Genomic DNA, 23,222 nt, shown 5'->3' with positions numbered 1-23,222 from the left:
AGTCTTCTTACTCCTCCTTCTTTGCCACAAATCTTCATTTCAATGACTTTAGCCTCCTGGCTTGTTCATGAAAAAGACCCTCTGACTCTGGGCTCTGGACATTTTCTGTGGGGGTGCCTCATGCCTGAAGTGCCCTCCCTCCTCATTTCTGCCTCTGGGCTTCTCAGAAGTCCCAGTGAAAGTTCTTCCTCAACTCCTCTTAATTGGATTGCCTTCCCTCTGTTAATGATTTCCTAGTTATCTTGTATCAGTTCGTGGTTGTTTATTTGCTTTCTCCTCTGTTAGATGAAAAGCTCCTTGAGGGTTGGAATCTTTTTTTGCCTCTTTATTTTTGCTGCTTTGCCCAGTGCCCAGTGTACAGTAACTGCTTAGTACATGCTTAATGTTTGGTTCATTAAAATGAAATGGTTCTTAAATCTTTGTTACAAGTTTAATACTTAGATTTGTCATAGAGTTTAGGTCATTCATCATAGAACTCAAAAGGACGTCAGGAGAAGTCCTGGTATGGACAGATCAGATCTTAGCTCCACTTGATAAATAAGGCTTTTAGAGATTAAAGAACTTGGTCTTTATTCTGTGATTTCCCTTTCACAGTTTTAGCTTTTCCACTGTTCAACTTAATTAATTTTTGACAACCTGCTTGGGCCCATTAGAAACAAATTTTTGTTAATATGTAGATCATTTTTAGTTAACCTAGAAGATTTTAAATATGTCTTTTAAATAATATCTTTCTTAAAATAATTTTTTATAATTTTATAATTTAATAATTTTTAAAAATAATTTTTTAGTAATAGCTTTTTATTTTTCAGAATATGTGCAAAGATAGTTTTCCACATTCACCCTTGCAAACTTTTGTGTTTCATATTTTTCTCCCTCCCTTCCCACTTTTCCCCTCTCCTAGACTGCAAGCAATTCAGAATAGGTTAGCCATGTGCAATTCTTCTCAACAGTTTTCCACATTTATCATGCTACACAAGAAAAATCAGATCAAACAGGCTAAAAACAGTTCAAAAAAGAAAAAAAATTGAGGAAAAAACAAAGCAAGCAAAAAACAACAAAAAAGGTGAAAATACCACGTTGTGATCTACATTCAGTCCCCAGTCTCACTCTGGATGCAGATGGCTCTCTCCAGCACAAGTCTATTAGAATTGGCTTGAATAGATAATTGTTTCTTTATTTATTTCAGCTTGTTACATCCTATCAAGCTGTCCAAAGAGAAAAGAAGAAGTTACAGGTAAGTTCTTTCTTAGCTGTGATAATAATCATAGAATTTGATATTTAGTGTCTAGAGATAAACTAAGGGATTATCTCATTTTTATATACATATTATGCAGATACATATTAATACACATATTACATACATTATATATATATATATATATATATATGCATACATATACACATATATGTATATATAAACTCTCAACAAAACTGAGATTTATTTCAAGACCGTTTTTGTCAGTTGAAAAAGCAAAACCAGAGGCTACTGTTCACATATCTAAATTTAGGAATTGGAGCATGTGGGTTTGGGGAATTCTGTAATTCATTTACCTGAATGATATTTGGGATGTAGGGACTGTTACCTTGCAGATAGCTCATGGAAATGGAGGAAAATCATCTGTGGCATATGTTTTATGCCACATAGCAGCTTTGATAGCAATCCTTGATACATATAAAAAGCTTATGGAATGAAGTGGACACTCCAATCCTACATTATGGCCCTCTTTCCATTTATATTTTCTCCTCATTGTATGACTATTTCTTTGAAGAAAAGCCATTCGTGCTCTCTCTATGTAACAGTTCTTAAGACTAAGATAGAAATGGGGTGTCGATGGCAATATAACATGGCAGGTGTCCTGTGTGGTTGCACATGTATTCCAGTTTTCCTGCCAACCTGGGGGGAAATATTCAGTGCACCTTAATTCTAGGGACTTAGTCTATAAATAATAAAGAAGAATAAGCTGCTAATTTTTGATGCTATTAGGAACTTTTTACGGATTTGTTCTTTAAATAAGAAAAATTTAGCTTTTGGTTTAGCTAAAAAGTTTGATTTGAACTAGTTATAGTTCTTTGACTGGTTATGCAGTGATAGGTAGGGGTGACTAGTAGCTGCATTGATGTCCACGAGATTGTAGAGGAGAACCTTCGTCCAGCACAACCGTCATGGGCTGCACTTCCGGTCCCTAGGTGGGGAGGAGAATTTCTAGGAGGACACAAAGAATAGCATAGGGTCATGGAGGAGACCTCAGAGACTGTCTAGTCCAGTTCTATCATTTTATAGCTTAGGAAACAGGTTCATGTATTTTCTCTAAAGTCACATGTTATGGGCGGCAGGAGGTTTAGTCCTTCTCACTCCAGCTTCAAGGTTCTTTTTCTCCTCTACTGTGGTCCATGAAGAGGCATGGGATCGGTTACAATCTATACTGATGGAGGGAATAGCTACATTTAGGACATCACAGATCCATAGAATCTGCACTGTGTCAGATATTTTCCTAAGAAGTTGTTTGTTAAATACGTTTTGGAAAAATAAATCATTTTCTCATTTATGTGAATTACCATTTGATATTTCTAGGCCTTGTGTTACCTGACCAAAGTATCCCTTTTTCTTCTAGTTAGAACTAAACTCCCTTGAGATGACTCCTGGGCTTGGTAGCTCTCTCTCAGTGGCACATTTTTTTCCCATAGTAGTTATTTTCCTGATGTCATCTGGCCCTAAAATGTTTTAATCTAAGCCCCAACTTCTTATTCTTAAACTGTGGTTCATGATCCCATATGCCATCTCATAACTGAATGTGGGGGTCATGAAATTATGGTTTATCATCAGTAAATGTTTGATTTGTATACCTATTTTATATAACTATATTCCTAGGGCCACATAAAAATGTCTTGGATGAAAAGGAGTCACGAGTGGAAAAAGTTTAAGAATCCCTTATCTAAGCAACTCAGGATATGTTTTTTTTAACAGGAAACACAATTTTTTTGTTTGCAATATTTTCCCTATTAACATATTTTAAGTTGTTTTGAATATTAATGGGGAAATAGGATTTAGTTTTATAAAAAAATTTGTATTCTAACCACAGCAAAAATGTTGTTTCATTAATTGTGAGAAAATTAACGAAAGTCTTATTTCAGAAAAATTCTTGAGTAATAATCTGTTTTTGTCACATTGCTTCTTGCTTTGTTCCTGCAAACAAAAGTCAAAAAGTTTCTGCATTTATAAATTTGTGCTCTTATAAATCTACCTCAGTGTATTTAACTGATAAATATAAGGCATAAGGCATCAGAGGTAGCTCTACTGTGTCATGGTAGAAGAAGAGATTTAATTTGGAGTTTGGTTTAGCATGAAACTGATTTTCAAAATAAGTACATCTTGACCATTTTTTGGTTCTTGTCTCCACAACTCCACAAAGAAGTAGTTAAAAATACCTACTATGTATGAATAATGCTTTTGAGTTGAATTGCTTTGCATGGACATATTCATTTTGAACCACCTCTTTTTTTTAAAGGGTCTTTTGAGCCAGAGTCAAGATAAAGCCCTCAGGAGAATTGGAGAATTACGGGAGGTGAGTTTGGTTGTGAAAAGAATAATTAAAATACCCACATATCAGAGCAGAGTGAATAGCAGTGCTCAGGGGGCTTATGTTCCTCAGCTTTCCTGACAGATAGTTACCCATGGCTTTTATAATTTGCTGGGATCCACTTTTTTCTCTTTAACACAAAACAAAAAAAACAACCTAGCCCCAGCATCTCCAGGAAAATTCAGTTTTATAAAAATGACTAGATAATAGTAATAACTCACTCTGATATAGTTCTTTTCTTTTTTTAAAAGTTCAATAGTATTTTATTTTTCCAATTACATGTAAGATAATTTTCAACATTGTTTTTGTAAGATGAGTTCCAATTTTTTTTTCCTTTCTTCTTTCCTTCTCCTTTGCAAGATAGCAAGCAATCTGATTGCACATATACAGTCCTTTAAAACATATTTCCATATGAGATATATTGTGAAAGAAAAATCAAAACAAAATGGAAAAACCATGAGAAAAAAAAGCAGACCCCTCAAAAGGTGAAAATAGTATGCTTGGATCCACATTTGGTCTCCATAGTTCCTGCAGAGAGGCATTTTCCATCCCAAGTCTCTTGACATTGTGTTGGATCAATTTATTGTTGAGAAGAGCTAAGTCTGTCATGGTTGCTCTGATATAGTACGTTATGGTTTATAATGTACCTGGTCTCACAACAACTCTGAAGGTGGATAGTATTAATATTACTCTTTTATAAATGAGAAACTAGGGGTCAGAGAGATTAGGTGACTTATTTAGACTCACTCTACTATTTAAGTGTTTATTATTAATTAAAAAAAACCCTTTTATTTCATTAAATATTTTTTAATTACATATACAAAATTTTTCATTCATTTAAAAAAAAATTTTGAGCTCCAAATTCTCCTCTTCTTGCCCCTCCTCCTCCTTGAGAAGGTTAAAAAAATTGATATTGATTATAAATATAAAATTATGCAAAACATATTTTCATATAACCCATATTTATAAAAGACAAAACAAGCAAGATAAAGGAAAACAAGTTTGCTTTGATCTTCACCCAGAATTCATCAGTTCTCTTTTTGGAGGTGGAGAGCATTTTTCATCATGGCTCCTTTGGAATTGTCCTGATTATTGACTTGGTTAGAGCAACCATGTCTTTAATAGTTGATCATCCTCACAATCTTGCTGTTATTGTGTACCCTGTAGCCCTAGTTTTGCTCACTTCACTTTGCATCAGCTCAGATAGTAAGTCTTCTGAGGTTTTTCTGAAACCATCAATCTCATCATTTCTTATACAGCACAGTAGTATTTCATCTCACTCATATACCACAACTTGTTCAGCTGTTGGTATCCTCTCAATTTTCATTTCTTTGCCATCACAAAAAGAGCTGCTATAAGTATTTTCCTATATGGAACTCCTTTCTCTTTTTCTTTGATGTCTTTGGGATATAGATTTGGTGTTAATTTAACAACTATTCCTCAAGTTCTTGTTTTGTACTTTAGTGCTAGAAACTGGGGGAGATACATTAAGGAGTATAACAATATAAGTGATGGAGCAATGACTTGAACCCAGTCTTCTCACTCCAAGCTCATGCTCCTCCCTAAATATTGTTTTTTCCCTGGATCTAAATGATCCTCCTCATTCATTCTGTCCCTGGGTCTCTGCAGACCAGGATGAATGACACTTGCAAAGCTGAACTCTGCCTGTGATTGGCTGGGTTAGATTTGTTCTGAATGAGCTTCTGCTGAACTGTCCCCATAGCCCAGTTCTTCTCCTGAGATTGGAGATGTCTCTAAGGGGCTGTTGAGACTAGTGATGGCCCAGAGTTGGTTTGTGCCTGCCTTGTTTCTTGGAGTGGATCTTTTAGGTCTGTTCTGGTCTGTCTTGCAACTCCAGGGCAGGGCCTTTAGGCAAGAGGAGAGAGACATCAGTTCATTTGTGGCTGGTTTTCTGTCTGCTCCTTTGAGGAATAAAACCAATATGCCAGGCTTTGTTAAGAGGGCTTCAGAGAACCCATCATCAGTTTGATTGGTGCTTTGGGCTGTTTTCTAGTTGCGGATTTTAAGTGAATTAGTCACATATCTTGCCTAATGCTCTTTTTGACAAAACATAATGAATTTATAAGATTCCTGGCTAGGATTAAGAGTGTAGTTTGTGTTCATGGCATCATGTAAAACTAATTGACCCATCTAGAGACTGAAGATCATCAGTATCACACAGCAGTTGTTATCGAGTGGAAGCCTCTTTACTGTTGAAGTGTGTATTTCCTGATTATTACTTTTTTCTTTTTGGTATTACATGTATTATTTTGGTACATTTAGGAATTCAGGTTTTGTTGTATTTTGAAATAGACATTTGTAGCAAGGTTGAAGCAGCTAAAAGTTATTATAGTAATGTAGATCATTAAAAGAATTCTGAGATCTTTATGATTAGTTTTTCAGTTATAAGGAGTAATGGGAATAAACATAATTATGTATGATTTTAAAGAAGATTTCAAAATGAGAATATCATATCTGTATGTAGTTCTGTGAATAACTTCAGAGATTTTCAATAATTGGATAAATTTCTGACTTGCAGTTTTGCTTGCAAGGAAAACTGTTTCCATTGTTTTGAGTTGAGCTTATAAAAGATGCCGCCATTAAATTGTTCTGCTTGCTATTAAAAAAGCTTAGATTGCATAGAATAGTAGAGGTTATGTCACTTTATTACTCTCAGAATTCCTCTTTCCCAAGGAACCCAAATTTTTTTGAAACTGATCTAAAAGTGACATGTGCCAGTCCTCACAAGAAGGTAGTTCTAGGAGAACCAAACTGGCCAGACCCCAGCACTACAGGTGTACATACTTACAAAGGTCCCTCCCCCATACTTGTTCACAGATCTTTTTCCTTTTCAATTTTATTCAGGTATTAAATTTACTTCCTGTTTATACCTTATCTCCCCACCATTTCCATTTGGCCAAATTTTTACTCTTTTCTCTTGTACCATTCTACACATGTGTAAAGAAAGCAAAAAAAAAGAGTTAGATACAACACTGTTTTGGTATGGACGATTTTTTTTGGACATGGTAGGGAAAGTTCCCAGTTTGCACTGTATAAAAGATAGCCAGATTGCAACTATTACAGGAAGAAAGGTGTTGGAACCTGGATCTCTTAGAATCAGCCGGAGTCAGGTTAATTAAAAGTCTTTATTCTTGGTCTTTTGCGGTCGAGGTCAGGGGGTTAGATCTAGCAATCTCCACACCCTCTTCCTCTCCCTCCACAGCCAGGAGAGTGAATCAGTTTCCTCCTCCTACTCTACCCACTCATGTCACTTCCTCTTCTTTGTCTACACCCCCCCCCCCCATCCAGCCAGCACAGAATAGTTGGGGGGGTCATCCTTCAAACATGTTAATAGAGAATTGTCCAATTGGCAATTAGCCTCACGTGCTCCATTATCCAAGTGCATTTGCTCAGTTCTAGCGCTCTACATAAAAGAAACTTTAACAAACTTTTCTTCAAGATATTTCGGCCATATGCAGAGGCTTCATTAGCTTCCTGATCAGACATCCAGAAGCAGTTCTCTTGAGGGATTGATGACCACTCTTTCCAGTCCAAAAAAAGTTTGCTTATGTTTTTTACTTACTGTTTTCTATAGAAGTGGATTCTTAGGGAATCTTGTTCTGTGTTTTGTATTTTGAACTTTTTGTATCTTGACTTTCTTCATAGACTTTGGATTTTTCCATTTTGCTTTGTTTTTTTGTTCGCTTTTTCTCCTTTTTTGCTGCAGTATCACTCTTCACTTTTCTCATCTTCAAAGTTATCTCATCATCTTAACTCTTACTCTTCAGTTTTAACTTTTTCTGTATGACCTTCCTACAAATTTCAGGAATAGATATTCCCCCCCTTTCTTATCATTATTTTATTTACATTCTTTTAAAAATTTTAATAGTATTTTATTTTTCAAGTTACATAAAAAACATAGTTTTCAACATTCATTTTTTTGCAAAACCTTGTATTCCAAATTTTTCTCCCTGTCCACATCTCCTCCCCAAGACACAAGCAGTCTGATATAGATTAAACCTGTGCGGTTGCTCCAAACATATTTCCATATTCATCATGCTGCACGAGAAAAATCAAAACAGAAAAAAATGAGAAAGTTAAAAAAAAAACCCAATCAAACAAAAACAACAACAAAAAGGTAAAAAGGATCAAAGGAAGTGCTAGAATGGGGGTGGCAGTAGGGACAGTGTTTTTGGGAGATGGGATAGAAAGGGATACTTGAGTAGGAAGAAGAGTTAGCCTTGGTAAGGAGGAAGGCCACCTCATTATGTGAGATGGGGGAAGTAAGTAGTGATAGGGGCATGTAATGTGCTGTCGTCTCCAGAAACTGCCAATCGCCCTCTGGTCTAGAGAGACTTCTTCCTCCAGAGAGCCACCTCAAGTCTGGCCCAGACAAGAGACTCTCCATCTCTTGAGTGCCTCCCTCTTTTATCCTCCCAGAGAATGGGCGTGGGATAATGCAAGGGCTTCTGGGAAAAATTACTTCAACCAATGAACTTGCACCTCCTAAGCATGCAAGCTCCTCCCCAGGAGTTCAAAGGGGTTAAACTCCTAGTAAAGACCAGAACTAGAGAATTGTTAAGTACTGACTTAGCACTTAGTAAGAACCAAATATCTCATTATCTCATTAGCACTTAGTAAGAACCTAACAGGGGCATCATAGGTATATCGGAGGAAGAGGGGAAAAGAGGGAGCTCCCAGTGAATGGCCTCAGTCCAAAATATGAGCCAAGGTTCTCAGGTGAAAGGAGGGGAGGGTTTGAGGAGGAAGAGCTATTGTTGAGCAAATTGATAAGGGAGAAATACGTCATTACAAGTAGTTGCTTGTAAAACATAAATTTGGACCCTCCACCTTTGTTCAGTAGCAATTGTGAAGACATTGGATGGTGAGAATGAGCCAAATCTCAAACTGGGCAGGCACAGTTGGCCAAATGATAAGGGGACCAGAAACTCACCAGAAGAGGAAAGTTTAAAGTTGAATTGGTTCACCAGATGGTCAGGAGAGGGGGAGAGTGGCTAATGCAGAAATGATGACCTGGGAGAAAACTGAGGGATGGAGGGTATGGAAATCGTAGTATGGCTAAAGCATAAGATTTGAATAAAGGAAGGCAGAAGAGAGTTGCATAAGGCCAGATAAGGAAATATCTGAGTTCTCAAACAGGGAGATGATAAGATTTGAGGTATGACCATCTTTGTGGCTAAGATGAGGTAGAGTCATGGGAAGTGAATAGAAAAAGGAACTGAGCAGTTACCGATGTTTGAGGGAGTGTCAATATCTTGATGTATGATGATGATATTGTGAGACAAGAGTTGGGGAGGAGAGAAAGATTGTGAGCCATGTAGCACACTTGTTGAGGATGGAAGGGAGAGTGTCCAGAAAGTCTGCAGACAATGACTATCAGGATTTGGATTGGATCAGAGATGTTGATCTTATGGATCCAAAGGGGGAAAGATTACTGGATGAGAACCAGGGAGAGAACCTAGAATTAACAGTTGAGAGCAAAAATTATTTTTCTAATGGCCCCTCCTTGATCAGAGGAAAAGATTTGAGATGAAAGCAAGTTATTGCCCATGGAACAGGCATTGCAGAGGGCCCAATGTAAAGTAATTTTTTGTTAGGATTTGATGGTCAAAGGATTGAGAATGATGGGAATAAGGAATTGGGTAATAGGGGACAGGACACAGTTTTTGGAAGACCTTCAGGGTTGCAGTCACTGGGGTATGTAAAGTATGACCAAGTGAGAGACTCAATTAGTGTGAAGTCTGCTGTTTAAAAATTTTGTATTTGTTAATTATTACTCTGAGTAATGTTAAATGTGCTTTCTTCATAATTTAATTCAAGTTTGCTGTGATTTCATCCACATGGCTATCCCCTCTCTGCAGCAGATTGCAGTTTCTTTACACCTTAGTAAACAATCTCCATGCATTTTGCTTTGCTACTTCTTTGGTGACTGTTCCAGACTCTGGTCATTGGGTCCCACTGGTGGTTTTCTAAGGTTATTTTCTGTGGTTATAGCCTCTGGAACCCAAGGCCTTTGGAGAAACAGGAAATTCATTTAAAAGCCGAGTGGCAGAAACATGCTGATCTAATGTCTGACCTTTGGGTATGTGTTATGATTTGTTTGGAACTGTTGTGATTTTGTCCCAAATGCCCCTACAAAGTCCTCTCTCTTTTAGGAGCTTCAGATGGACCAGCAGGCGAAGAAACATCTTCAGGAAGAGTTTGATGCGTCCTTAGAGGAGAAGGACCAGTACATCAGTGTGCTGCAGACTCAGGTAAGGCCCTGACATTTGGGAGGGAGCAGTGAACGAAGAAAGGGAGCAGATTTGGAGTTGGGAATATCTTTCCAATTGTCGGATCCCTTGTCGTCCTTCTCATGTTATATACTGAAGGCTCCTGGGCTAACTGTCTAGAGACGGGAAAACCTGAGATTTGCTTCTTGAGAGAAGTTTTTTCTTCTCAACAGGGAGGTATTAGTTTTATCCTAACTCTCAGAATAAACCCTCACCACCTACTTAGTTTTTCTAATGAAAATATTTTATTTAGGTTTCACTCCTGAAGCATCGCTTGCAAAGTGGCCAGATGACTGTGGATTTACCTAAACCCGAAAGCCTCCCCAAAGAAATTAAGGAAGAGAATGCGCAGAATGATCTGGATCATGGAGGTCTGTTGTCCCTAAGCCAAGTCTGTTTTTAATTCAGTTTTGCCGAATGATCAGTCAGAGTGAGAGAGATTCAGAGAAAGGGAAATATGGGGTCCAGCCGAAGAGGTCGGCCCCATGATCGAGCCCTGAGTCTTCAGAGTGTTCTGCTTTAGTGAGATCTTTTTTGGGGTGTTAGAAATGACTTTTCTGGGAGATGACTTTACAGATGTAGTGGGGTCAAATGATGTCATGCATCTGAGTAAATATGATTTCTGTGCATTTTTCCTACTTGGGCTTTTGTATTTCCTGCTCACAAATTTTGTGGACTTTGGGAGACGAGCTTCTGAAACCTGTCTCTGGTTCTTCTTTCTCAGCTGTGGCATTTTTTTATTGCTTTCTTGAGACCCTTCCTACTTTTATGCTGCTTAGGTTTTGTAAAGATCTAAATTTGGCCTCAAATGGAAAGTGCTGTGCAGAGTTACTAAATACATCAAGTCCATGTTTCCCATATTTCTTTTGCTTTTGGGAGTTTTCAACCTGAGTCTTTGCATAATGCCTTGACCTCTTCACAAAGTATATGCCATAAATGGGGTATAAATAGTGCTTTCTTTGCAGTCTTACTTTAGGTGTTTGGGACAAATCCATAGTGCTCTTTCATTCTCCCAGTCTTTATTTCCTTAGGTTTGTGATAAACTTTTGAGAAATGTGTCGTACATTTTGTATCTATATTTTATATTTCATTTTACATTTTAATACCTAATAACGAATGCTTTTTTAGCTGCTAGAGTTCCTACCTGCCTGACTCCTCTGTGGTTATTCCATTTCAGTGTCAGCAGAGGGAGATGGAGACACTGCCAAAACATTGGAAACTCTTCAGCAGAGAGTGAAGCGACAAGAGAATCTCCTTCAGCGGTGCAAAGAGACCATTAAGTCGCACAAGGAACGCGCTACCCTCCTGACCAATGAGAAAGAAGCTCTTCAGGAGCAGCTGGATGAAAGACTTCAGGAGCTGGAGAAGATGAAGGTAAGAAGCACGGCGGCCTCCATTCTGATTTTCAGCAATTTGGAGCCAAGCATTCCCTTGGCAAGAGACAAGCGGCGTCTGTGCTCCAGAGCCTGGAAACACAAGACCTTGTGTTGCTGTCCTGGCTTTCATGATACAGCTGCCATTCCCATGGCCGTCATCGAATGGGACCCTCGCATGAGATTGTTTCGGTGTCTAGGGATTTACCCTAACTTCACAAACATGAAAACTGGGCAGGGGATGGGGAAGGGATTTGTCTAAGGTCTTCTTGGAAGTGGGTACACAAGTGGAGGCTTACATTTTCTTTTAAATAGCTTTCTTAAATTTATTTCTGTCTAAAACATACTATGAGGAAGGTATTAAAATAGGGTATAACTGCTTATTCAAGTATTCAGTGAAGATTTTTTATTTTCAGTAGCAAATTCTCTTCCTCTGCCCCTCCCTACCTCATTGATAAGACAGGAAAAATACCTTCGATGCACATGAAGTGATCAAGACATTTCTTTTTTTTCTCTAAATATATTTCCACAAATATCATGCTGCACTAGAAAAATCAGATCAAGAAGGAAAAAAAAGAAAAACTGAGAAAGAAAACAAAATGCAAGCAAACACTAACAGAAAGAGTGAGAATGCTATGTTTTGGTCCATACTCATTTCCCATAGTTCTCTCTCTGGGTGTAGATGCCTCTCTTTATCAATGAACAATTGGAACTGGTTTATATCATCTCACTGTTGAAGAGAGTCAACATCCATCAGAACTGATCATCATGTAGTATTGTTGTTGCCATGTATAATGATCTCCTGGTTCTGCTCATTTCACTTCATGTAGGCCTCTGTCTGAAATCATCCTGCTGGTCATTTCTTGCAGAACTATAGTGGAATGAAAAACATTTTAAAAAAGAAATGTTAAAATTGTTTTTATATGTAATTTTAAAAATAGTAAAGGAAGAAATTCTTTTCTCTAATAGGAAATGCTAATAGTGCAGATACTATCATGGACAGTCTGAGAAAAAAGGTCGTTAAACTGCACAAGACTGGGAACCACTGAATCAGAGCTTTAGGACTTTTTCAATTCTCTTCGGTTCTGTCATTCTAAATAAATGATCATATGTGAGAATTAGAAGTTCTTAATTTATATGAAATTCCTAAATTCTAAAAATGAGTAAATAGAATTGAACTTTTTTTTTTAAATCTCCTAGGAACTTCACATGGCTGAGAAAACAAAATTGATTACTCAGTTGCGGGATGCAAAGAACCTGATTGAACAACTTGAACAAGATAAGGTAAATAAGCACAGAAATAATGCTGTCTTTCTCATAGATCTGTGTTTTGAATAGTTTAAAAGCATCAGAATAAATGTTTATTTCACTTTCCAGAGTCAGATAAGCTTTTGCTCTGGTGGTGTTTATGGAAATCTGATAATCACTGATTTCTTGATCAGTCACATTTTTGTGATAAGACATTTGTAATAATGGCACGTGATTTATTATTTCTTTGAAATATATACTTTAGATCTTTGAAGGTATAGTTACTTTACTTGATACTTGAATGGGTAACGAGTGTTAAGGAAATGAAGCCAGTGAGTTGGAGTCATTTTTGAAGGTGTCTGGCATGGAAGGTGGGGAGGAAAGAGATGGTGTGATGGGCTGTCTTTGTGCTTAGGGAAAAAGCAAAGGAAACCATTTCCCCTTGACCCTGGCAGTGCTCTCAATGGTGAAAAGTGGCTCCTGGGAACTGATGGAGAGATGGAAGATGGATGCCATCGTTCATATCACAAATGCTAAAATGCTTCTCCCCAGGGAATGGTAATAGCAGAGACCAAACGTCAGATGCACGAAACACTGGAAATGAAGGAAGAGGAGATCGCTCAACTTCGAAGTCGAATCAAGCAGATGACTACCCAGGGAGAGGAGCTGCGGGAACAGAAAGAGAAATGTGAAAAAGCTGGTAAGCCGTCTCGGGGGCTGTCAGTGTGCTGGGGGAGCCCCAGCTCTTTTAATATGGTCTGGTATGAAATGCCTTCCATGCCTCTTGACAGAAATCTCCATTTTAGAGCCCAAACTAGCTCCTGCATTTCTGCAGTCCCTCAGAAAGTGTCCATCAGGTTTGAGAAGTGCCTGGTTGCCAAGGTATGGGGGTGGGGAGGACTTAGGAGCTTCCAAAGCCCCAAAGGGTGGAGAGACAAGGGGGCTGCTTGCGCACAGTGTGGGGCTGCAGGGATGTGCCAGGCCTGGTGAGACGGGGAAGCCCCTCATGTGGCTTTGGTTGTGCAGAAGGAGCATTTGGAGGTGAGCGCCACCTTGATCTGTCCTGAGGCTACAGACGCTTTCCAGGAAAGGCAGGACGTCTCCCCGGAGGCCCCATCACTCTCCCATTCCTTGCTGAACTTCCTTTAGAAGGAGTCTGACTGATTTCTCCCTTTCTCTCTGCCCACTCTCTTTTTTTCCTTTGCCACCAGTGTTCCACAGTCACAGCTTCCTTACAAGTCCTTAGTGTTCTTTGCCCTTTAAAGCCCAAATTTCCCCAGATAGCGCTTTCCCTCTGCATTTTCACAACTTTTGAGCCTGTGGTGGCCTGGTCTGTTGCCTTTCATGGAGGGCTTGGCCACTGTCCTTGCTCTCTGTGCCCCTTCCTCTCCTTTCGGCCGCCAGCCAGGTTGCTCTCTGCCCCCTCTTCCTGGCATCGGCCTTCCCAGGTTGTCTCTTCTGCTTGCCCTGTCCAGCCTCCTGGCCTCCCTAGGCCTCTTCTTGGTCCTGGGTACCTTGATACCTCTTGGGTCACCCTTCCTTGGAGGCTTTCCTGCTCTCCTCATCCCCCCAGCTCTGATTAGGCTGTTTCTTGCCTCAGACTCGCCTGATGTTTGGCCTTTGAGAGCCCATGGATGTCCATCCCCATTCTAGGCCAAAGCTTTCTCCACATTCAGGGAATCCTGAGGCCCCAGACACCGGGCAGACTCTTTCTCATGCCCAGAGTGCCTTCTTTCCCACAGGCTTGGGTTTCCAGGTCCCTTCCTTTTTCTCAGTTTTTGAGCATTGCTGCTCCCCTCTTCCTGTCCCCCCTTTGAGCCTCATTGGGCTCAATACTCTTTTGTGGTAAAGCTCAGCACGGAGGCCATCTCTTTTATCAAGTCGCTCTTGGCCCCTTGACTTACTCAAAGATCCATTTAAAGAGTGATTAAAAAAAAGTGGCGTTTTGTCTCTTGGCTGGCTTGTGCACTCCAGGAAGGTGTCTCCCTTGCAGGTGATCACTGTTTATTAGGTGGGTGAATGGCCTGGTTTTTGGGTGACAAATGGCAGGGGGGGCAGGGGGTGATAGTTGTGGTGCTGTAGTTTGAGACTGAGGTACTGAGGGCCAGTGTGAGGGTGCCCATGGAGAAATATGGAGAGAGATGGGAAGAGAGCCTGGGAGCTCCGGAGAAGGAAGAAGAGGCGGGGTATTCTGGGCTGGGTTGGACTCGAATTAATGGACTCCTCAGTAGATAGAGGGTAACTAACTCGATGTCCATCAAGACCAGGATGTGGACAAAAGAACAGGCCTCTGTGAATTTAAGGAACCCGTTCAAAGAGAGATCCTTGTTGGGAATGAGGGGTAGAGTAAGGCCTATGGTTTCTGGCCAGACTGGACTTGGTCCTCCTGCCCCTCTACCCCCTCCCCCCGCCCTCCTTGCCCTCTGCCCCTCTGACCCCCTACTCCCCCTGATCCCCCCTACCTTCCAACTCCCCCTCTGCACCCCTGGCTCCCTGTTCCCCTGCCTTCCTGCCCTTCTGCCTCCCGGTCCTCCTCCCTTCTGCCCTCTTACCCCACTGCCCCCCTGCCCTCCTACTCCCCTGTCCTCCCATAGGTGTATTGGCTTCTGCTGATCTGGTTTTCCCTCTCGTCTCTGGGGTAACTCTGAGCCAGATGTGGGTTTTGGCAGGTCTGTCCGGATGGCTTAAGAGACCATTTAAAAGCAGCCCAAGGAAGCAAAGTGTCTCATCCAGCCCCTGCTTCCCCTCTCGCCAGGCCTTTTGCACAGACGTCTGTTGCTGCTGATAGGGATTGTAGTTAGGCACGGGAAAACTAGTGCTGGAGATTGCTTTCTTCCAGGGTAGGAAACGTGATGACTTAAGAAAGCCTTAAGTATAGAATGGGATGGATTTTAAAAGGGGCAGGAGAAAAGCAGGCAGAGCCCAAAAAGCACTGGGGGTGAAGAGGCTGCTGACCAGGACGTGGATCCCTGTCCCCCTGTCCCCAGTGACTTCAGGCAGTCAGCCCAGTCCATAAGCTTATTCTGCCTGTGCAAAATACAGAGAACAGCTTAGTTGTATGTTTCTTTTAGGGATGGTTTGTATAAAATGTATTCCTATAAATATTTACTTTGTCAGATGATTTCTTCTTCTAGTAATCGAAACTGTATAAATATGCCTTTGAAAGAAATTGGGTAATGAAGCAAATGTACTCTAAGACAGAATTTGTATGCATATTTTAAAACAGATTTGCTAACTTTTGGAAAACCTTTGTATAGCACAGCTGTAAGTGTCTTTGCATACACTTAAAAAGCTATCTTTAGAATCCATAATTTTTGAGGACTGTTGCCTAAAAGCGGTTACTGTTGGACTGGCTGTGTAGTATTTAATTTGCTCATTGCCGATGTTGCATTTTAAATATGCGTTGAAGTGGCGTTGTTTACTAATTGCATTTTTTCTAATCCTAGAAGTTCAGTTTGGATAGAATGTTCCAAACCTAAACATGTTCTTTTGTGGTTACCCTTGTGTGTATGTGTGTGTATACATATATATGTATATATATTTATTACATTATATTATATAGTGATGGAAAGAGTTTATTGAAGTACTGAGAATATTAAAAGTCAGCCAAAATAAATGGGATTTTATAAATCTTCTCTCGTGAACATTTGGAGAACTGGTGAAAAAAGGCAACATCTGGTTTTTTAAAAAGTTGTCTACTTTATAAAATATTTTTTAGCCTCTGATTTAACTAGACATTAGACACATAAAAATTATATGTTTTTCCCTCCCCAAGGCACTTGGAGTTAAGTGACTTGCCCAGGGTCATCCAGTTAGTGTCTGCAATCCAGATTTGAACTTAGGTCCTCCCAATTCCAGGTCTAGTGCTTTATCCCCTGTGCCATCTAGTTTCCCCTAAAGTATACTTTTAAAGCAAACATTAAACATTTTTTAAATCTTACAGTTCTTAAGCCTTTTAAGAGTAAACTTGGCATTAGAAAATCAGCTTCCAATGGATTTTCAAGTGTTAAGTAATTAATTTTTACATCTGAAAAGAAACATGAAAGCAGTTAATGATCATGGCTTTTGATGGTGGATGTTCACAAATAATGTCTTTTGTCTCTAAGTCAGAACTTTTGCTCATTGCTTTTGCTTCTCATCACTATCTCCCTCTGTCTGTCCTCCCTTCTATCAGATTCCCCATTTTCTTTCTTCCTTTCCCTCTTCTTTCTTGGCTACGATAAATTTCTGTACCCAACTCTTCATGTTATTCCCTTTTTAGGCCAAATAGGAGAGCAAGGCTCAAACAATGCTTACTCCCTCTCTGCTTGTTCTCTACTGTAATAGGACTTTCCTCTTCAAGTGATGTAATATTCTCTGCCTCCCCTTTACCTCTTCTTCTGGTATAATTTTTTTTCCCTCTTAAATTTTTTTAATATCACATCGGAATCGACTTGTATTCCTATCTTCTATCTATGTATACTCCTTTTAACTAATCTCTAATAGAAATTCAATTAATAACTGTTAGAATCATCTTCTCCTATAGGTATATAAACAACTTAATCTCATTGAATAACATGTTTTTTCTTTCCTGTTTACCTTTTTATAATAACTTTGAGTCTTATATTTGAAAATTGAAATTTCTGATCAGCTCTGGTCTTTTCATCAGGAAAATTTTAAAGTCCCCCGTTTCCTTTAATGTCCATATTTTCTCCTGAAAGATTATGCTCAGGTTTGCTGGATAATTGATTTTTGGTTGTAATCCAAGCTCCTTTGTCTTCTGGAATATCATATTCCAAGCCCTCTAGTTCTTTTATTTAGAAACTGCTAAATCCTGTGTAATCCTGACTGTGACTTCATAATTGAAGTGTTTTCTCCTTAACTCCGGAATTTAGCTATAATATATTAGTTGGGAGTTTTTATTTTGGGGTCTCTTTTAGGTGGTGATTGGTGAATTCTTCCAATGGTTATTTTACCCTCTGATTCTAGGATATTGTGGCAATTTTCCTGAAAAATGCTGTCCACTCTCCTTTTTTTTTTTTTGGCAATGGCTTTTAGGTAGTCCAATACTTCTTAAATTAACTCTCCTGGATCTATTTTCCAAGTGAATTCTTTTTTCCAGTAAAATATTTTGCATTCCTCCCCCCTTATTTTTTTTATGCTTTTGATTTTGTTAGTCTTTAGTTTCCACTTGTCTGATTCTGAGTTTTAGTTCACTTTTGTCATATCTCCATTTCCATTTTGGCCAGTTGTATTTTCTAAGGAATTGTTTTCTTCAGTCAATTTTTGTGCTTTCTTTTCCAAGCTCAACATGGACGCCTTTTCTCCACAATTTTCTTGCATCACTCTCATTTCTCTTCCCAATTTTTCTTTTACCTCTCTAACTTGGTTTTTAAAATCCTTTTTGAGCTCTTCCAAGAAGATTTTGAGCTTCTGCTTTGAGGCTTCACCTCTAGGCATTTCTAAGTTTGCATTTTGATCTTTCCTGTTGCCATAATAGCTTTCTGTGGTCTAGAGTCTTTGGCTTTTTGCTCCTAGGACACAGGGAGCGCTGTCCCAAGCTTGTGCTTATGACTGGAGGCCTGGTCACTTGATTTGACTGCGGAGGCCTCAGGTGCTTGCAGTTTGCTCACTGTGCTGGGGTGGCTCGACCTAGCAGCTTGCTCACTGTGCTGGGGTGGCTCGGCCTAGGCATGCTGCTTGTGCTGGGATTCTGGGGTTGGCAGTTTGCCTTTTGTGCCAGGGCTGGGGGGCCTCCCAGTTGTTGTGTTGTGCACTGACCGGCTGAACCAGGACCGAGGGGGCTTGGTTGTTGAGCTTTGCTGTGGCCTGGACACAATCTGTGCTTTACTCAAATGAGACCTGAAGTCCTCAGTTACCTTAAGCTGAAAAATTGTTTCACTGTCTTTTTGTGGGATCTTTCACGCCAGAATTCTTTAGCAGTTTGATTTAATGTTTGCGAGGGAAATTGGGGAGAGCTCAGGCAACTTGCCAACTTCTCTCTGCCATCTTAGCTCCATTCTCCCCCATCTTATTTTTCAGAGAAAGTAACGAAGTCTGCTAGGCTTTGTATTTCTAAATGAATTGGTATAAATGTCATATATATATATATATATATATATATATATATTATTCCCCCCTCCCTCCTGAGGCTGGGGTTAAGTGACTTGTCCAGGGTCACACAGCTAGGAAGTGTTAAGTGTCTGAGACCAGATTTGAACTCCGGTCCTTCTGAATTCAAGACTGGTACTCTATCCACTGCGCCACCTAGCTGCCCCTAAATGTCCAATATTTGAGGAGGGTTGGATCTTTCAGTTTGCTCTCTTTGGAGTAACATGTTCTCATCACATTTACCATGAAATTGGGAATATGGTGGCTACATTAGCCCTGGCAGGACAGTCTTGTATTGTTGCCTCAGACTTATTTTTCTGAATCAGAGCATTTTTCTCTGTCCTGGAAAAAAGGTTGCTAATTCATTTAAGTAGAGCCCTACTCTCATTGTTATCCTTTTCCTTTGGGTTAAGAAAACATAGAATTGTGTAAATGGACACGTTAATAGAACTTGAAAACTGAAAAACTGTGGCGTTCTTTTTTTTTTTTTTTAAATTTCATCTTTTTGATGCGGTCTGTTCAAAAGTGAATGGCCCTGCCAAAAAGTAGTAAATATATAGGAAGGAAGCATTACATTTGTTTTATAGGAGAAGCAGAGTAACAGTAGTTGTAGCATCTGCTAATTAGGAGGCTTTTTTGTGCCCCTAAACTCCCACCAGCAAATCATGTACCATAAGTCAGAATTCTTTCAAAACCACAATTATTCCCACTGCATATTTTAAAAATTAAATATTCTTATTGTTGCTACTCTTAATACTGATTCACTCATAATATAATTTTGCCCATGTAATTACTTTCTACAAGTTGGAAAGAATATGCAAAATTTCCTTTTCTTAATACAACTTAAATTTTGTAACTATTCCTAACATATAACTTCTCTTCCTATATATTCTTTCCACGCTAAGAGTTATCTGGGCTGAATTTTACACTTTGATATTAGCTCATTCTGTATAGGTGCTGTGTATATTTATTTGATGTACTTATAGAGCAAAACCAGAAATCCTGTAGTAGAATTCTTATGGTATTTAACATCAGTATATCCATGTTTTGGCTCACTATAAGATTTAAAGCTGGAGAGGTATGAACAATGGCATTTTAAATAAAAGTGGAGTTTTTATACTCATTGATGTTAAAAGTAATGTATAGTTTTTGTGCATGTGTAAATATTTGTATTTACATTTTGTTAATTATGTAATTAGCAGCCAATTTGTATTTTTGTAGCCTTAAATCTCTCCAATCATCTTATTTTTGTGCATCCAAACATGCCATTAAGTGAATCATGGTGCCTTTCCCAAGCCTTGTATGAACAGGACTGGGGTAAGGGCTAATTTTTCTTATGCTGGGTGCTTGGAATAGGCTTTGTAAAGAAAATTCTGTGCTTCTCAGGCAATACAAAATATAAATTGAAGCGGTATTAAAACGAACTTGCTAAACTAAGAAATATTTACTTGTATTAAATCTTAATGAATTTTGCTTAAAATTTCCATTACTATATAATTGATTACTCCTAGTGACCACACTCAGAATAGCTAACTCCTCCCCACCGGAGTGTTTTGATAAAATGTTAGAAGTATAGCAAAATGCAGCCCTTTTTCTCGATGAATTTGATTTTATTCCCTCTCAATTGACTATATATATTTTTTAGTTTTAAGTTAGATGAGTCGTCTTTAACTTTTAAGATTTCAAAACATTAGCCTGCTACAAATATGCTTTGTAAATCTGGGAATCCCTCCTCTCAAATAATACGACCGAAAAGCCATATAGGGAGGCAGCATTATTTGGGGGGAAGTTCCAAGGCCAGTTCGGAGGTCCTAGTTTTATTCATGTTGCATTACCCAGTCTTTGCCCCTGGATGGTAGCATCGCCTCATTTCTGTTAGCTGAATTCCCTTTTTTACTCAAGAAGTGAGAGCCGAACAATGTTGAATAGTTATCTGAGGATCCTTCCTTTTGGCCCTCAGGGTTGTTTTAAAGAGCAACTTAAATAATGTATGGAAACATTTTATTAGACTGCCAAGTCCTCTATGAGTACCTAAGGTAGTCTGTACGTTCATTTTTCCCCTCTTTACTCTGATTTTGGTTAGGGCTGCTTCTCTGGCACAGCTAAAGTTCCCCCTTTGGTGGGGTCAGAGATACATGGACATTATCTAGGGAGCACCCATTGAGTCTGGCACTAGTATCCTTTTCAAGATGGCGTGTGACATTGTATTCCCTCCTGTCCTCACCAGCCTAGTGACAGATCCAGGCTGCGACTTTGGAGGAGTCTCTTCTTGAGTTTCCAGGAGCCTGGTGGGCTTAGGAGTGAAATGGTAGGAGCAGATAAGAGAGGGGGCCCCAGCCCTGCAACCCTCTCCAAGGGACTTCCCACCTTCGGCAAACCTTTAATTAATCATCAAACACTTCAATAGACTTAGGGACTCTAAAAGAGAGTGCTTGAAGGCTAGTGGAGGCAGACTTGCAGATGGCTTCCTCTTTCCAGCTCCCGCCACACTAGAAGTGGTTTCTTATGGGCCGCCCTGGAGCTTCCCATTTACCTCTTCTCATGGGTCCTACTTAAATAAACCTCCTTAGGCTCCTGGAGTAATCACAGTCGACATGGTATTTAATTATGGGGTGACCAAATTTTTACAGGATTTATTTATTACTTAGAGATTAGTTTTCTTAAAAATAATGATTGCCTGAGATACATAGAATTTTACTTTGAAAGGAAAAAAGTGCATTCTTGTGTCAGTCTGCTAGTGATATTTAGCTTTCCTGCTGGTGGTGTGCTGGGATTGTGGTGAGTCAGCCGTCCCTTCTGCATGTCCGTGGGCCTGTGGCAATGGGGGCTGGTGCACTTTTCTCCTCTCCCTGCTCTACGATCCTCTTTTAATACCTACTAGTGTAATTATGTTAATATTCAGGAAATACTACATTATAGTCAATGCTTATATAACCACAATGGAAATATTATGATATTTAGATATAGAAGTGCTAGCAGTCTATATTACAAATTATATGAAATACATGCAGTTATTCAGAAGACTATTATAAAATATGGACTGGTTATAAGAAAAATCCCATTTATTCTACTAATCTGAAGCTTTTATGAAGTAAAATATTACTTGTTAATGAAGAACTACTACTACCATATATAGTCAGTCAGTATTTATTAAGCACCAACAGTTTATCCAGTACTATGAAAAGCATTTAAATGAAAATTGGATCTTTAGCTTTATGTAGATATTTTCTTAGGGAAGTAATCTAATTTGAGGCAGAACGCAGAGTCCAAAATAAATTTTAAACGATAGGTTTTATATACACGTATACACTCAGCTCATTTTTAAATGTGTCTCTTATGTAGTTAAACTGTGTTTAAAGCAGGAAAGAGACAGAACAAAATTAAGATTTGATGTGCTGGGCTCAGATGGTATGTGTTGTATTTATAAAGTAATAAATTTATGCTGGACTTTTATCCCTTTTAGCTTTAAAGCTAAGATTCTGTTTCTGAGACAGATAGGTTAGATCTGATTGAAATCATAATATGGAAAGGAAGAGTCAGATTTCAGGGAAACATTTTGATTCACCAGTCTAGATACCTGAGGGTTACAAAGGCAAAAATAAAATTGGCCTTTTCTTTAAGAACCTTTTCTTTAAGAAATGTATATCCTTTTGAGTTTAAGTTGATAGTTTTATGCTTTAAAAAGGACTAGCCAATAATAACAGAGTAGTGCTGCCATAATAAAATATTCAGAGTACCCAGAGTATTTTATTGTGGCAGCATTTTCTTTACAAGAACCTAGGGAGCTAGAGAGAGTTATTACTCCTTCCATTTTATTATACATGTGAAACATGAAACTCAAAAGAGGTTCAGTGACTTGCCCTGGTTATAGCGCTAGAGGGGAGCTGAGTTGGGACGGGAATTCCATTTCCCTGAGATGCAGTCTGGGCTTTTCCCTCTAAAACCATGTTGCCCCCCATCTGTGAGACAGATTACTTCCTGTCTGGAGAGGATTGAGAATGCAGGAAAGGAGCAGTTTTAAAATTTTAAATTGTTCTAGTTTCTGAGATTGTCAAAGTGTATGCAGGGCAAAAATCCACTTAGTATTGGGGATACTTAGTTTTCCCCCCAGACAAAAGCAAGTCATCCCAAACTCCATAATCTTGTTGGGTAGATTTCACTGTCCCTCTTAGTCTATTTCCCATGTGCGACTAAGGTCCCGCTGCAAAAGGGACCTCCTCATCTGTGTTGCACATAATCCATGTTAAACAGTTAAGGAGAGAAAGGGCCAGTGGCTTCCAGATAATGCCACAATGCAGTGGTAGCGTTCCTGGCCCACTCGCATTGCCCATACTTTCTGCCATGGATACAGGATTATTCACAGCCATGCTTCTATAGTACAGGGATAGTACCCATTTTTGCCTCTGTCCTCCAGCAATGAGCACAGTGCTCATAAAGAACAAGTACCTGAAAAGTAACGAAGATGAGGAAACTGATTCCTTGTCAGCAGCTAGAAGTCAGAGCTGAAATAATCCGAGCTTCTTTGGTTCTCTCAGCACTGTTACTGATAACCAAATGAGAGAATAATGTCTCAGCACAAATATTTGTAGGTAAATGTTTGTAGAAGTTACTGAGGTTTATTCATGGAGAACAGGAGTGCG

The 23,222-nt window shown here is 39.2% G+C and overlaps 1 protein-coding gene across 4 annotated transcripts in view; it reads left to right on the top strand.

Moving 5' to 3' along the window:
• GOLGA4 (golgin A4) overlaps positions 1–23,222 on the top strand; it is a 90,269-nt gene that overhangs the window by 30,302 nt on the left and 36,745 nt on the right. For all 4 annotated transcript variants that reach the window (XM_074284364.1, XM_074284363.1, XM_074284362.1 and 1 more), the window contains 7 exons: positions 1,187–1,234; positions 3,507–3,563; positions 9,755–9,853; positions 10,125–10,242; positions 11,049–11,245; positions 12,445–12,528; positions 13,045–13,192. In XM_074284364.1, coding sequence (XP_074140465.1) covers positions 1,187–1,234; positions 3,507–3,563; positions 9,755–9,853; positions 10,125–10,242; positions 11,049–11,245; positions 12,445–12,528; positions 13,045–13,192 — 751 coding nt within the window. The remainder of the gene's footprint in view (positions 1–1,186; positions 1,235–3,506; positions 3,564–9,754; positions 9,854–10,124; positions 10,243–11,048; positions 11,246–12,444; positions 12,529–13,044; positions 13,193–23,222) is intronic.

This window comes from Sminthopsis crassicaudata, chromosome 1, assembly GCF_048593235.1.
Source record: "Sminthopsis crassicaudata isolate SCR6 chromosome 1, ASM4859323v1, whole genome shotgun sequence".
Lineage (NCBI taxonomy): Eukaryota > Metazoa > Chordata > Mammalia > Dasyuromorphia > Dasyuridae > Sminthopsis > Sminthopsis crassicaudata.
This window is presented reverse-complemented; position numbering and strand designations above follow the sequence as displayed.